The following is a 13061-nucleotide window of genomic DNA, read 5'->3' as shown; positions in this document are numbered from 1 at the left end:
TAATTCCATGTTATGTAATATGTTATATAATTCCATATGCCTGTAAGTAACTGAGTGCGCATTGAACTTTTTTGACTGTAGATTCTTTCGAGTAGTTGATTTCTATTGTGGGAGGTGGCAAGGAGTGATCGGATTACAGTAATAGAGTGACATGACCGTGTTACTTGTGTGGATGGGCCTGTGTGTGACCGAGTGTGTCGTGGACTTCTATTTTGACTAAGTGGATTATTTCTATTATTGTGTTCATTTTTATTGCCCATGGTGGCCACAATCCACCTCTTCCAAGCATGTCAGAGGAGGGGAAGTGTGCCAATATTGAATACACACCAGATTACTCACACTAGCCAGGACTGTATGCGTCAAGCGGGCCCAAGCACGATTCGAATAACCTGGTGTGACTTCAGATGAATATTTGCATTGATCTTTTAGCTTTAACACTCTGACAGAGAGGACTCAAGGCCCTAAATGACGTCATGCCCTCCTCCTCACTTAGATGGCCGTACAAAAAGGATGAAAAGCCAGCAAAGCGACAACAGCTCGGCTCTAAAATGTAATTACGTGATGAACACGTTCAAATGGAAAATTAATTAAAGGGATTCATTTTACAGCACAGCTCAAAGTAGTTTGACGGTCATCAACGCCCAATAACTTCATCTTGTCCTATTCTTTATCTTCTTTAGCACACAAGCACACACACACACACACACACACTAATACGTGCAACTGAATTTAGAAACATGCTGAGCAAATGATTCATTCAAAAATGTTATGAAACGTTGACTTTGTGTTTCCGGGTGGCCACTGGGTAATTTGATGTTCAAATGAAACTTTGCAAAAATGCTTTTGTAGTTTCACATAGAGGACTTTTTCCCAGCCAAACCAATTAACACCAATTTACACAGACTTTGAATGATTTAATTGTATAACATTATATCAATACTGTACATGTATTATTGTATTATTATTATTATGTTACTGTACATGCGATACAATAAAAAGAGAAAACTACTTATAATTTTTAAAAATAATTATGGTGTATATATAACAATGTACTGTATTTTAATAATGCAACGTAGACATAACTAATTAAATTATCCCCCTCACCCTGATTTTTGCTTGAACTCAAATAAAAGTAATGCTAATATTGGGTACCAATGATGGCATAGAGAAAATTGTATGATAACCACAGAACCAGAAACGGAGCCTAAAGCGATGTGCAGAAACTGGATAGCATTTCTTTCCTGACTGCTCAATATAACATGGCAGACTACATCAAGAATGAAAAAAGACAAATGGAACATACACTGCTGTGTTTTAGTGTAAATGTGAAGTGACTCCCCTCCCTGGCATACAACGCCCAACTCATTGAATGTTAAACTGTTGGATGGTTTTAAAGGTTTTATGTTGGAGACATTTTGACCGTTTTGGGCCTGCTGTTAAAACAGACGAATATGCAATATGTAAATGAGCTGTCGCAAAGGCTCAGTGGAGCTAATCAAGCGAGGGCTCCGACCCGCTTTGACACGCTCATCCATCCTCAGTGGAGGTTTGATGAAGATGAATGCCTGTAATAAGGCACGGAGTGAGCTCTTCTCTTGTTGATTCCAGCTGTGTACTAATGAGTTGTGTAAAATAAAAAAACATTTAAAAAAAAAAAAAGGAAGACCTCAAATGACGTTAAATGATTACCATCATTTCTACTGTCAGTATTGATCACCTGGATAATGAGACTTTATTATAAAGTATACACCATGCATTTACTTTCTAATGGGATTAGACTCAGAGCTGATATTTATTTTTGATTAGCGCTATCTGTCTGTCTGTCTGTCTGTCTGTCTGTCTGTCTGTCTGTCTGTCTATCTATCTATCTATCTATCTATCTATCTATCTATCTATCGGTAGGGGAATGGTTAGCACATCCACCTCAGAGTTCTGAGGTTAGGGGTTTGGGTACGGACTTAAGCATCTTTTTCACCGTTTGAATTTTCCTGATTTTGTGGGTGGGGCTACAACACAGCCCCTGTGACATCACGGGGCTGTGTATACGTTCGTATACTTTCTAATGCGAGTTCCCTCGCCCTCTATATAAGGACAAAGTGACGACATTTCGTTTGGCTATGCTGCTCAGTTGTGAGTTAGCTGTGCTTAGCATCCATAACAAGGCCCATTTACCACTCTAGCCTGCAGTTAGCAAGCTAATGATGGCTGCACCCCAAAAATGCGTCTTCAATGGATGCTTCATTTTACAGAACAGACTTTTTTTTTTTACTTTTTAAAGACACACAGATGGCGTGCTGAACACCAGCACCACCGCACAACTCTGCAGTGCATGTTTTATGACGGATAGTTTTGTAAACTTTCACCAGAGACAAAATAATATCATGGGTAACGTGATTCAAGTAAATGGGGCAGTGTCGACTGTCTAACTACCTGGGCTTCAGGCCTATTTATACTCCGGCGCTCGCGTGACCGACAGCGCCCGCATTGCATCACGTGACCGACGCATTGGGCCGCACGGGCGAGTATAAAGAAGCCTTTCCTCCTACCGTCCCGCTGTCGTCAGGTGCCGTGTTCGGCTGTGACATTGTGTCACCAACAACGAGGGTAAATTGACTATGACAACAATCGGCGTGTAACGCCGGTCGCATCGAGCGTTCGAAGGCCCGCTGTGCGATCGCAACCATATCACGGTCCACTTGCCCCGGAACGTCGACTGCCGACGGACATTCGGACTCGGATTACAATGAGCCCGATCCGGATTCCTCCTTATCTGGGAGCAGCAGGGCGTCCTCCCATGAGGAGGTCCCCCCCCCAGAAAGTCACAGAAGAGGTAAGAACTTGCTAACTTCAAAGCTAACGTCCATAGCCTGAGCAATTACTCCGTTTACCATTTTTATCATGCAACGTGCACAAATAAGGATGACAGTTTGTCCTACAATACTACACATTTACAAATCATGCATCTTGGAGACAAAAATGTGGAGTATTGCTAGTTACATGAATTGGATATATTTTTTTCATTGTCGTTCTTTTATTTATCGACAGTAGTGCACAAAAACATAATTTTCAGACAATGTGATGTGTGTAATGTAGAAATTGTTTTACCTTTCCTCATTGCACTGTCACAACAACATAAATATTTTGTGGTAATTGTACATATTTCTAAAAATTGCAGTTGGTGCATCCAGCAGCAGATGCCCTCCCACACCTGTCGACAAGAAAGGTGAAAAAAGTATTTTTCTCCACTTCACACTGCAGCAATAATATGTTTCATTTGTGTGCTAATTTGTTTTATTTTTATTTTTTTATCATTTACGGGAGGTGCATCAAGCAGTGGTGGGGCTGTTCATAGCTGGACATCTGCTGATGAGGAACCCACAAAGATCCCACATGCACGCGCACACGCACACACACACACACACACACACACCTGTACATATTTCAAAGTTCATGCCTCATTAATTTGAAAATGCATGTGTATTGTGAATACATTGTAAATAAACTATTTTGCAATCAAAATACACTTTTTGTGTGTTTTTATATAGTATGAAAGCATTGTTTAGTTAGTTGAGCTATCATCAAAGCAAAAAAAAATTAACACAAAGTGAAAGTTCTGCTTGAAATGCATCGTTTCACAAAAAGCTCTTTTCTCTCTTTTTTTCTTGGAAACAGGTATTTTCAAGAAACTTACCTAAGTTCAACTGCTGTTCACTAAAGAACGGTAAAAAGTAGAAATGTACTTTTTGTTCCTGATGAAGGAAGAGGGTTAAATCTTTCTTTTGGTAGGTTCCATGTTTCTATAGCTATAGAACACAATTTTCTGTAGGCCTTCAAAAATCAGTCAAAATTGTCAAAAATGGCTGGCACCCAGCTCTCCCAATTTCTGAGAAATGCCTGTCATTAAATGAGTTAAATTGTGTGGGCTGAGAGACTGTTGAGAGCGATGGATTTAATCATTCGATCCTGTGTACACCATGGCCGAGGTGGAAAACATGCTGCAGCAATCAGAAGAAGTCCAGCAAACAGTAAAAGTGTTGTACATCAACTTTTTGACATGAAAGAGTTTCGCAAATCCAGATCAGCTCACAACTCTGGAAGTCAAGATGTGGGAGTAAATCACATACAGTATGTGCAAATCACAAGCAAGTCTCAAGTCATAACCTTCAAGTCTTAAGCAAGTCAGAAGTCACTGTCGGAAAAGAATCAAGCGAGTCGAGTCAAGTCATTACTTGATTTAAGCAAGTCGCAAGTCAAGTCATACAATCTTGCTCCAGTCGCAATATATATTGGAGTGGTAATCAAATATTTTTTCACAATTTTCCCCCCCCATAAGTCATAACACTAAATATATTCACACCTTATTAAAGTTAAATGAACAACAACTGAGATTATGATTGATTGAATTTTTATTTTTTATTTTTTATTTATTTAGCTCAACCTTATTTCTGAACAAACTATGCTGTGTACTTGGTGGGGACAGCCTTGAAACTCCTATGGTTCTTAAGAGAACACCATCAAAACAAATTTGTTGGTCAAATATAATTAGATGTGTACCTAATCCATTCATAATTAAGGGAATAATACATGGCATACGTAAAAATGTTGTCATCCTTAAAAAAACAGTTGTGTGAACAAAATCTGCATTCCTCCTGTGTCCTCTAATTAAATTACTCAGTCGGGTTTATTTACACACACTGACTCTGGACAATTGACAATTGTTGTTAGATTAAAGGTCATGTTTCATGCAATTTTAAAACCATAGTTCAGACAACTTTATCACAGAGCCGACACAACATTATGACATTTTAATGGTGACACTTCAATAAACGTGTTTAGCAGTATGAAAATTCACACTTAGCAAGTCACAATTTGTACTGTACCTACTAATGGCAGAACGGACCTTTGTCAACGACTTTTTTCATCGTCGTGATCGTAATGCAAAGTGATCCCATCCCATACAGCAGACATGTAACGCCGCTTTACTTCTTCTCCATTCAGCGGATGGCATGATCTGCTCTAGAGTGCACACCTCTTCGCCTCATTTGTAAATGAGTCCGAGAGGAAAAAGAGAGTTTCGCGTGCCTATAAAACGAAAGGTTTGGACAAATATCATAAACCGTCCCACCCCTAGTTAACATTACTTAGCTGTACTAAAACGTTCCAAATCACATCATTTTTATTTTTAATCGTCCCAAGCTAGTCGATGAAACTTAATGTTTGACCAGCTAGATTTTCTTTTCTTTCAACAAAAGGCAAACTGTCTTGATTAAAACGTAAAGTTTTCCAACTCTAAACGAGATTACTTGTCAAGTCATGTAGTTCAAGTCAAAGTCAAGTCTCTTGGCTACCAAGTCAAAATTTGGCAAGCAAGTCGCAAGTCATAAAACTGGCAACCCGAGTCGACTCCAGTCGTCATTTGACTCGTGTCCCTCCATCTCTGCTGGAAGTACAAGAAGGTGATATTTAATATCATAGTTTATTATGAAGCTTTTGTACATGTAATGCAATCGGATGCGTAGCTTGTCATTGCTGAATATTTACTAACTATGATTTTCGTTTCTTCAGTAAATAAAGCAGGCAGGAATTGGTGAACATACAGCACATCGCATTCTGTCCAATTCGCACTCTTGCAAGAGTGGAAAGACCTAAAAACGGTAGCCCCCATGAACGAGTAGATTGCATGTTTTAAAATTATTTATTAGAAAAAATAATAGATTTATCGGTCCCCTTCTATCATTTATTATTATTATTATTATTTATTTATGTATTTATTTCTTTTAATAATCGCTGATATCGTTTTATCAGGTTTGCGAGATAATTTGGGTTGGAAATGCCCAGACTGCTACTCATCTATAAGAAACAAACATGAAACAAAACTAAATATCATCAAAACGAAAAAATAGACCATGACAAAAAAAAAAACAGTAGGGCTCTGAGATCTAGAGGCTCAGGTCTGATCGTGGAGCCCAAAGTCCAAAATCGTGGAGCCCAAAGTCCAAAACAAACATAGTGAAACAGCATTTAGCTGTTATGCTGCAGCCAAATGGAAGAAGTGGAGTCTTTACTCTAATGCTTACGATTGAGCTTTTTAAAGCATTTTCAAATAATTTTGAAATCTTTTACTTAATCTGTACTTTCTTTTCAAAAAGTTTGTAATCTGTCTTTTATTTCTATTTTTTTTTAAATGTCTTCTGCTCTTTGTTTTAAATGCTTTTTACTTCAGTAAAAAGCATTTAAAACACACACATTAAGTTCCTTTGTGTCTAAATAAAGCTGCCATGCCTTATTTATTTACTGTTTTTTAACATCAGGGTAATATTTCACATTACTTATTATATGTAAAATCTTTATAATTTTTTCAAAGACTTAAGATTTTAATGACTCATTTTATTGATTATTTTAATGTATTTTTCATTGATTTTTGTTTTAAATTTATTTTATAAAGACCAATATACTTATTTCAATAACTCATTTTATTTCTTTCTTTAATTTATGTATGTATTTACTTGTCTTTCTAATAACCAAGGTAATTATTAAAATGACTCATTCTGTGTACTGTATTACTTTTATTCATTCATTCATTTTTTTCATTTCCTTTACTTCTTTTTTTTAAAGATCAAGGTCGATTTAAACGAATCATGTATTTGTTTGTTTGTTTATTAAACAGGTAAATTATTTAGATGGTTCAAATGTTGTATATTAATTGGAGACTCTAAATTGCCCGTAGGTGTGACTGTGGTTGTTTGTTTGTATGTGCCCTGCGATTGGCTGGCGACCAGTTCAGGGTGTACCCCGCCTCCTGCCCGATGACAGCTGGGATAGGCTCCAGCACGCCCGCGACCCGAGTGAGGGGAAGCGGCTCAGAAAATGGATGGATGGAAATGTTGTATAATTTATTTATATATCCCATTATTTGTGAAGACTGTTTGAAGGCCACAGCGCTCTCAATTCTGTAGTGAAGGCTTGGCTTTGTCCTTTCTTTTTACAACCGATGCCGCAGCCTCTGCGTCACCCTCCAATAAAAAAATGAATTGGCAAGCTCAGTATTTCTCCCTCTGCCTCTGTTTTTTTTTAATGCTCTTCTTCCTCTTTTTTTTTGTTTTGTTTTTTATGTGTGCGTGGGAAGTGAGGCGCTGTGTAAGAGATGTCGCTCAGGAAGGAGGGTAACGCTCCCTCTCTTGACGGGTGTCCTCATTAGTTGGCGTGATGCATTCATGGTCACATGCGAGGTTGAGGGAAAAAAAACAAAAACTCAAGGAATCCGAGCGAGGTGTTAATTACTGGAACAAATCCACTTTGAATGGGGCCTGGACTGAGAGGATTTATTAATCACACCTGAGGCTCGGGATCATCTGACGGGGTCGTAACAAGCGAGCACATCTGCTGCTTTATTTAGAGAAGCTCCAGCTGTCAGCTTGTGTTGTTCCCAGCTTGTTACTGTGCTCCAGCACATTCATCTGTGACTGTGTTTCCCCAATAGTTGTCTTCCTAGTTTATTGCAAACAACATGGAGAGAGGGAAGGTTAGGGTTTCAAATTAGGATTTAAGGCCAAGGTTAGGGTTTCCATCCAGTGTTTCAAATTATGGCTGTGAGGCCTGATTTAGGGTTTCAAACAAGGATTCGGGTTTGGCCCAAAGTTCTTCTTTTATGTCAGGCATAGTGTTTCAAATTTGGATTTAAAGCCATGGGCAGAGTTTCAAATTAGGGTTTCAAGCAGGGTTTACGTTGGGTTGGGGGTTTATCCATCCATCCATCCATTTTCTGAGCCGCTTCTCCTCACTAGGGTCACGGGCGTGCTGGAGCCTATCCCAGCTGTCATCGGGCAGGAGGCGGGGTACACCCTGAACTGGTTGCCAGCCAATCGCAGCGCACATACAAACAGACAACCATCCGCTCTCACAGTCACACCTACGGGCAATTTAGAGTCTCCAATTTATGCATGTTTTTGGGATGTGGGAGGAAACCGGAGTGCCCGGAGAAAACCCACGCAGGCACGGGGAGAACATGCAAACTCCACACAGTCGGGGCCGGGGATTGAACCCGTGTCCTCAGAACTGTGAGGCTGACGCTCTAACCAGTCGGCCACCGTGCCGCCGGTTGGGGGTTTAGAAATCCAAATTAGAATTTCAAATTTAGGTTAGCCACTAGGGTTTGAGGCAAAAGTTCTCTCAGGCCAGGGATAGGCTTGTATAGTACGGGTTCAAGTTAGTTACAGTTTCAGATTTAGCTTTAAAGCCAAGTTTAGCATTTGAAATTAGGATTTTGAGCATGTTTTAAGGTGTCAAACTATGGTTAGTTGAAGTTTGTGTTAAGGTTTCAAACAAGGGTTACGGTTTGACAATTGGCTTTCAAGTCTGGTTTAGGTTTCAAAATAAGGGTAGGGTTCCATATGAGAGTTTAATGTCTGTGTTTTGGTTTCAAACTAGGTTTAGGGTTTCAAAACAGTTTGAAGCCAAAGTTAGAATTTCAAATGACGGTTTCAAGCCCAGGGTTAGGGTTTCAAATTTAGGCCTGAAATTAGGTTGTCAAACTTAGGTTTAGGGTTTCGAATTGGAGTTTCAAGGCTAAGGGTTTTTTGTTTTAATTGGAGTTTCAAACCAGCATTAGTGTTTCAAATTAGGGTTTTAAGGCAGTGTTAGCTCTAGCTGCCACCTTATTGTTGTGCTCCAGCATAGACTTTATTCAGTATCCGCATGTTGAGGATCCCGGCGCTGTCTTTGGAATTTATTCCTCACAAGAGCAAGGAGAGCATGTCATGCAGTACATAAGGGTGTCCCACTAACTGCTGTCACGCACACACTAAACATCGAGCCGCCTCATGATCACAGAGGGTTACGGTTTCAAACCAGGGTTTGAAACAAGGGTTAGAGTTTGAAATGATTGCATTGTCAAATTTATATTGAGACTTTGTAAGTAGTCAATTCTGACTGACATTAGAACTTTGGAAACGATTATGTGTTTATAATGTCAAGGTAGCTCAATGTTTAGTGGAAGTGTGACAGCAGCTGTCACGTAAATCAGATCATCTCGTGAACTGCACAGCGCCTCCTCTTTCCTACGATTGATGACCTACAAAAGACAACTCTTCCCAGCAAACAATTGTATGTTTGTGATCACGAGGTGGCTCCATGTTTATTGTAAACGTGACAAAAGCTGCAGTGTGAGTCAGAATACCCTACAGTATGTGCTTTATACATGAAATAACTAGAAAAACAACCAAATAAACAATTGTACTGTATGTTTGTCAAGTTGTGTTTCGTCAAAAGAGCGACATAGATGTGTTGCGTTCATCTTGATGCTGTTTGAGTCCTGTTCGTGTCTTGCTCTCCCTGCCCGTCGTCCTTTCAATCTTCTCTAAAGTTCTCCCTGCTGTCCCCCCAGACCACAGGTAGGCTGCAAATGACAGTAAATGGCTCAGTGTGAACGACTGAACCTAAATTGTTGTAGAGGTCATGGTTGGTCCGTCGGTGCTTAATTGACTTGACCTTTCACACACGTGGCTCAATGGGTTAGGAAGTCAGTGGAGGAGCACACGAAGACTGGAAGGATGAAGAAAGGGTTTCGGATAAGGGTTCGAAAATAAGGCTAGAGTTCAAATGAGGGTTAGAAGCTAGAGTTAGGGTTTCAAGCCAGGGTTGGGTTTCCAAGTTATGGTTTCAAACCTGTTTTGAGAGTTTCAAATAAGGATTAAGCCGTTGGGGAATCACGTTAGGCTTTTAAGTCAACCTTAGGGTTTCGAGTTATGGTTTCAAACCAGGGTTAGGGTTTCAAGCCAAGGTTAGGCTTTGAAATTAGGGTGTCCAACCAGGTTTACCGTTTTACTTTAAGGTTCTGTTTTCTTTTTTTTCCTTTTTTTTTTTTTTTTTTTTTTTAAGTTTCAAATGGCTTTAAATTAGGGTTTAAAGCCAGGGTTAGGGTAACCCATTAAGTAGGGTTTCAAATTGGGGTCAGATAGGGTATGGTTTCAAGTTAGGGTTTAAAGCAAGGTTTAGGGTTTAACTTAACCAAATTAAGGAATCACACAAGCGTTTCAAGGCAAGGTTAGGGATTACATTTTGTTTTTTTTGTTTTTTTCAAATTCTTGTTTTAAATTAGGTTTTCAAGGCAGGGTTTCAATCCAGGATGAAGGTTTCAGAAGAGGTTTTAAAACGAAGGCTGATGTTTTCAATTGGTGTTTGAAACAGAGGTTAGTTTGTGAGTGTAAAATTGACATTGTTTGGGGGAGAAAGGAAGTACATTCTCATCATCAGCAGCAAGAAAAGAGGACTTTTAAAAATCCTTCCAATCGATGCTGTTATGTCTTGACTTTCTTCACTAAAGCACAAATGCATGCTCTTATACAACAAAATAACAGCATCCGTGTTGAAGATTGATTCATCAATACCTGAGTGATCAATTCCTTTTATCTTGTATGAAGGCGAGAGCATCCAGGGCCATCCGGACGTGTTTCTAGAGGGTGATCAGACCCCCGCGGCTCCTCAGTCTTCCTCTGGTGAAAGAGCTCGACGGGCCAGCGTGACTAGCGTGGAGAGCCAAATGTCCATCGGCTCCGTCGGCCATCAGCTGGGCGACGCCATCGCAAACAGTGAGTGGGTGGGGTGGCGACGTTAGGGGCAACCAGACAGCTTGTCCTCTTGGCCGTTCATTCATGTCATCTTTGGTGTTTGAAGTTTCCAGTGGCTGGTGGGGCTCCAAGAGGCTGGACTATTCCCTCTACTGCCCCGACGTTTTGACCGCCTTCCCCACGGTTGCACTGCCGCACCTTTTTCACGCCTCCTACTGGGAGTCCACCGACGTCGCTGCCTTTGTCCTCCGACAGGTAAGCCAGTGATCGCCACTTCGTAGCATATACAAGTCGTAAGTCTTAACCTTCTAGTCCAAATCATTTTGTCATGCGCGTGTCAAGTCAAGGCCTGTGATGCATTAAGTCAAGTAACCTTATTAATGCAGCCTTATCTGTATCTGGTATTCTTGAAGAGAGATCAATAAGGTCAAGTAATGATGTAATTGTTATAACAGGTGGATTTTAAGGGTTAGCCCTAACCTACTGCGTTAGTTTACGGATGTGGCTACAGTGCGAGGCAGTTACACTTCTTGTCCCTTACCTAATGTTATTTGTGAGAGCCCTAAAAAAATAATTTGTCATCTTTCATCTTTTCCCCTGCATTTGATTATTTTCATTTTTATGATGGATATCGATTTATTCTGTCCTTACTGAACATGCTGTGCTCAGTTCAGCAGTTATTAAACAGTTCTCCAAATGAGAGGCAATTAAGGGACAGGGTTTCAAATTAGGGTTTCAAGACAGGGTTAAGGTTTCAAGTTGGGGTTTAAAGTTCCAAAGCAGGGTTTCAAGTTTCAGTTTGACTGGGAATTAAGCCAAGCTAAGTGGTGGTCAAATTAGGGTTTCAAGATAAGGTTAGTGTATCAAATTTGGGTTGGGGTTTCAAGACAGGGTTAGGGTTTCACATTAAGCAATCAAATAAGGTCAGGGTAAATCAACAAGAACCTTATGCAGACACTGGGGGGGATAAAGGTTCCACTTGGTTAAAGCTGCTATCTGCGATTGGCTGGCGTCCAGTCCAGGGTGTACCCCGCCCACCTCTCGCCCGAAGTCAGCTGGGATAGACGTCAGTGGTGCGTGCATGCGTGCATTACTAATTTTGCTAGATTTGGGAAACTCTTCATCTAATTCTTTCTGGTTTTGTTGAAGGTGGCTATGGAGATTCTGTTTCCTCTGGTGGCTCCAACAAGCTTTCAGCATGACTCGCATAGCACCTGTGTTTCTAACGCGTCACATCTCTTGTGTCCAAAGTATTTCCAAATAAGAGACACGCTGCTCTTTTTAGCCACATGTTCTTCTTCGTCTCCGTGTGCTTTACCATTTCTGTTGCTAGCATACATATGGGCAGAGGGTGATTGCATGGCACATGTGAAGTACAATTTATCCCAGTTCAAGCAGTCTTTTCCGTATATTTTGCATGTTGACATTACAATGAGGCCGGGACGGTGAACGACTGCCTCACAGTTCTCGGGACCGGAGTTCAAATCCCTGCCCCGCCTGTGTGGAGTTTGCATGTTCTCCCCGTGCCTGTCTGGGTTTTCTCCGGGCACTCCTTTTTCCTCCCACATCCCAAAAACATGTGTTTGAAGACTCTAAATTGCCCGTAGGTGTGAGTGGTTGGTTGTTTCTATGTACCCTGCGATTGGCCGACGACCGGTTCAGGGTGTACCCCGCCTCCCGCCCGCAGGGATAGGCTCCAGCACGCCCGCGGCCCTCGTGAGGATAAGTGGTTAAGAAAATGGATGGATGGATGGATGGATGGATATTGCAATGAAGGAGAATGAAGTTCATTCACTGCCAGCCCTCCCAGTTAACATGGATATTTGACTTATAAAGCCGTCAATGGTAGTGAATCAGTTAGGGTTTCAAATGTTTTTCAAAGTGGGGTTGCAAATCTGAGTGAGGGTTTCAAGTTAACGTTTTAAACTTTTCAAATAATAATAATTTGTTTTTTTTTTTATATTAGGGTTTAAAGCCGAAATCAGTGTTTTGTTTCTAAAGACATTACATATGTTTGAAGGTAAGTGCTGAAAACATTTGCAAAGAATTATAACAATATAGTCCTGAATTTTTGCGATATAGCTTGAATTTTCCTGATTTTGTGGGTGTGGCTACAACAGCCCCGTCAAGTCACGGGGTTGGGGCATATACTTTCTAGTGCTAGTTCCCTCCACCACTATATAAGGACAAAATGACGTTGTTTCGTTTGGCTGCTCAGTTGTGAGTCAGCTGAGCTTAGCTTCCACAACAAGCCCCATTTACCACTCCAGCGTGTAGTTAGCAAGCTAACGATGGCTGCACCCCGACAATGCCTCTTCGCTGGATGCCTCTATTTCCAGAACAGCTCGGTGATGCTTTTTTAAGCTCCCAAAAAATTTGCAAATAAAAAAGTGATAGATTGACTTTTTAAAGAAACACGCGGATGGGGAGCTGAACATCAATGCGACTGACTCTGCAGTGGGCATTTAACTTCTTTTCCTTTCGGCTTGTCCCGTT

General features: G+C 40.6%; 1 protein-coding gene across 2 annotated transcripts in view; it reads left to right on the top strand.

Annotated features, from left to right (window-relative positions):
• pitpnm3 (PITPNM family member 3) overlaps positions 1–13061 on the top strand; it is an 84823-nt gene that overhangs the window by 53866 nt on the left and 17896 nt on the right. For both annotated transcript variants that reach the window (XM_061682413.1, XM_061682412.1), the window contains exons 11-12: positions 10419–10586; positions 10672–10820. In XM_061682413.1, coding sequence (XP_061538397.1) covers positions 10419–10586; positions 10672–10820 — 317 coding nt within the window. The remainder of the gene's footprint in view (positions 1–10418; positions 10587–10671; positions 10821–13061) is intronic.

The sequence above is a fragment of the Phycodurus eques genome, chromosome 7 (genome assembly GCF_024500275.1).
Source record: "Phycodurus eques isolate BA_2022a chromosome 7, UOR_Pequ_1.1, whole genome shotgun sequence".
NCBI classification, from domain to species: Eukaryota; Metazoa; Chordata; class Actinopteri; order Syngnathiformes; family Syngnathidae; genus Phycodurus; species Phycodurus eques.
Note: the sequence above shows the minus strand (reverse complement) of the source record. Positions and strands in the feature narration are given on the sequence as shown.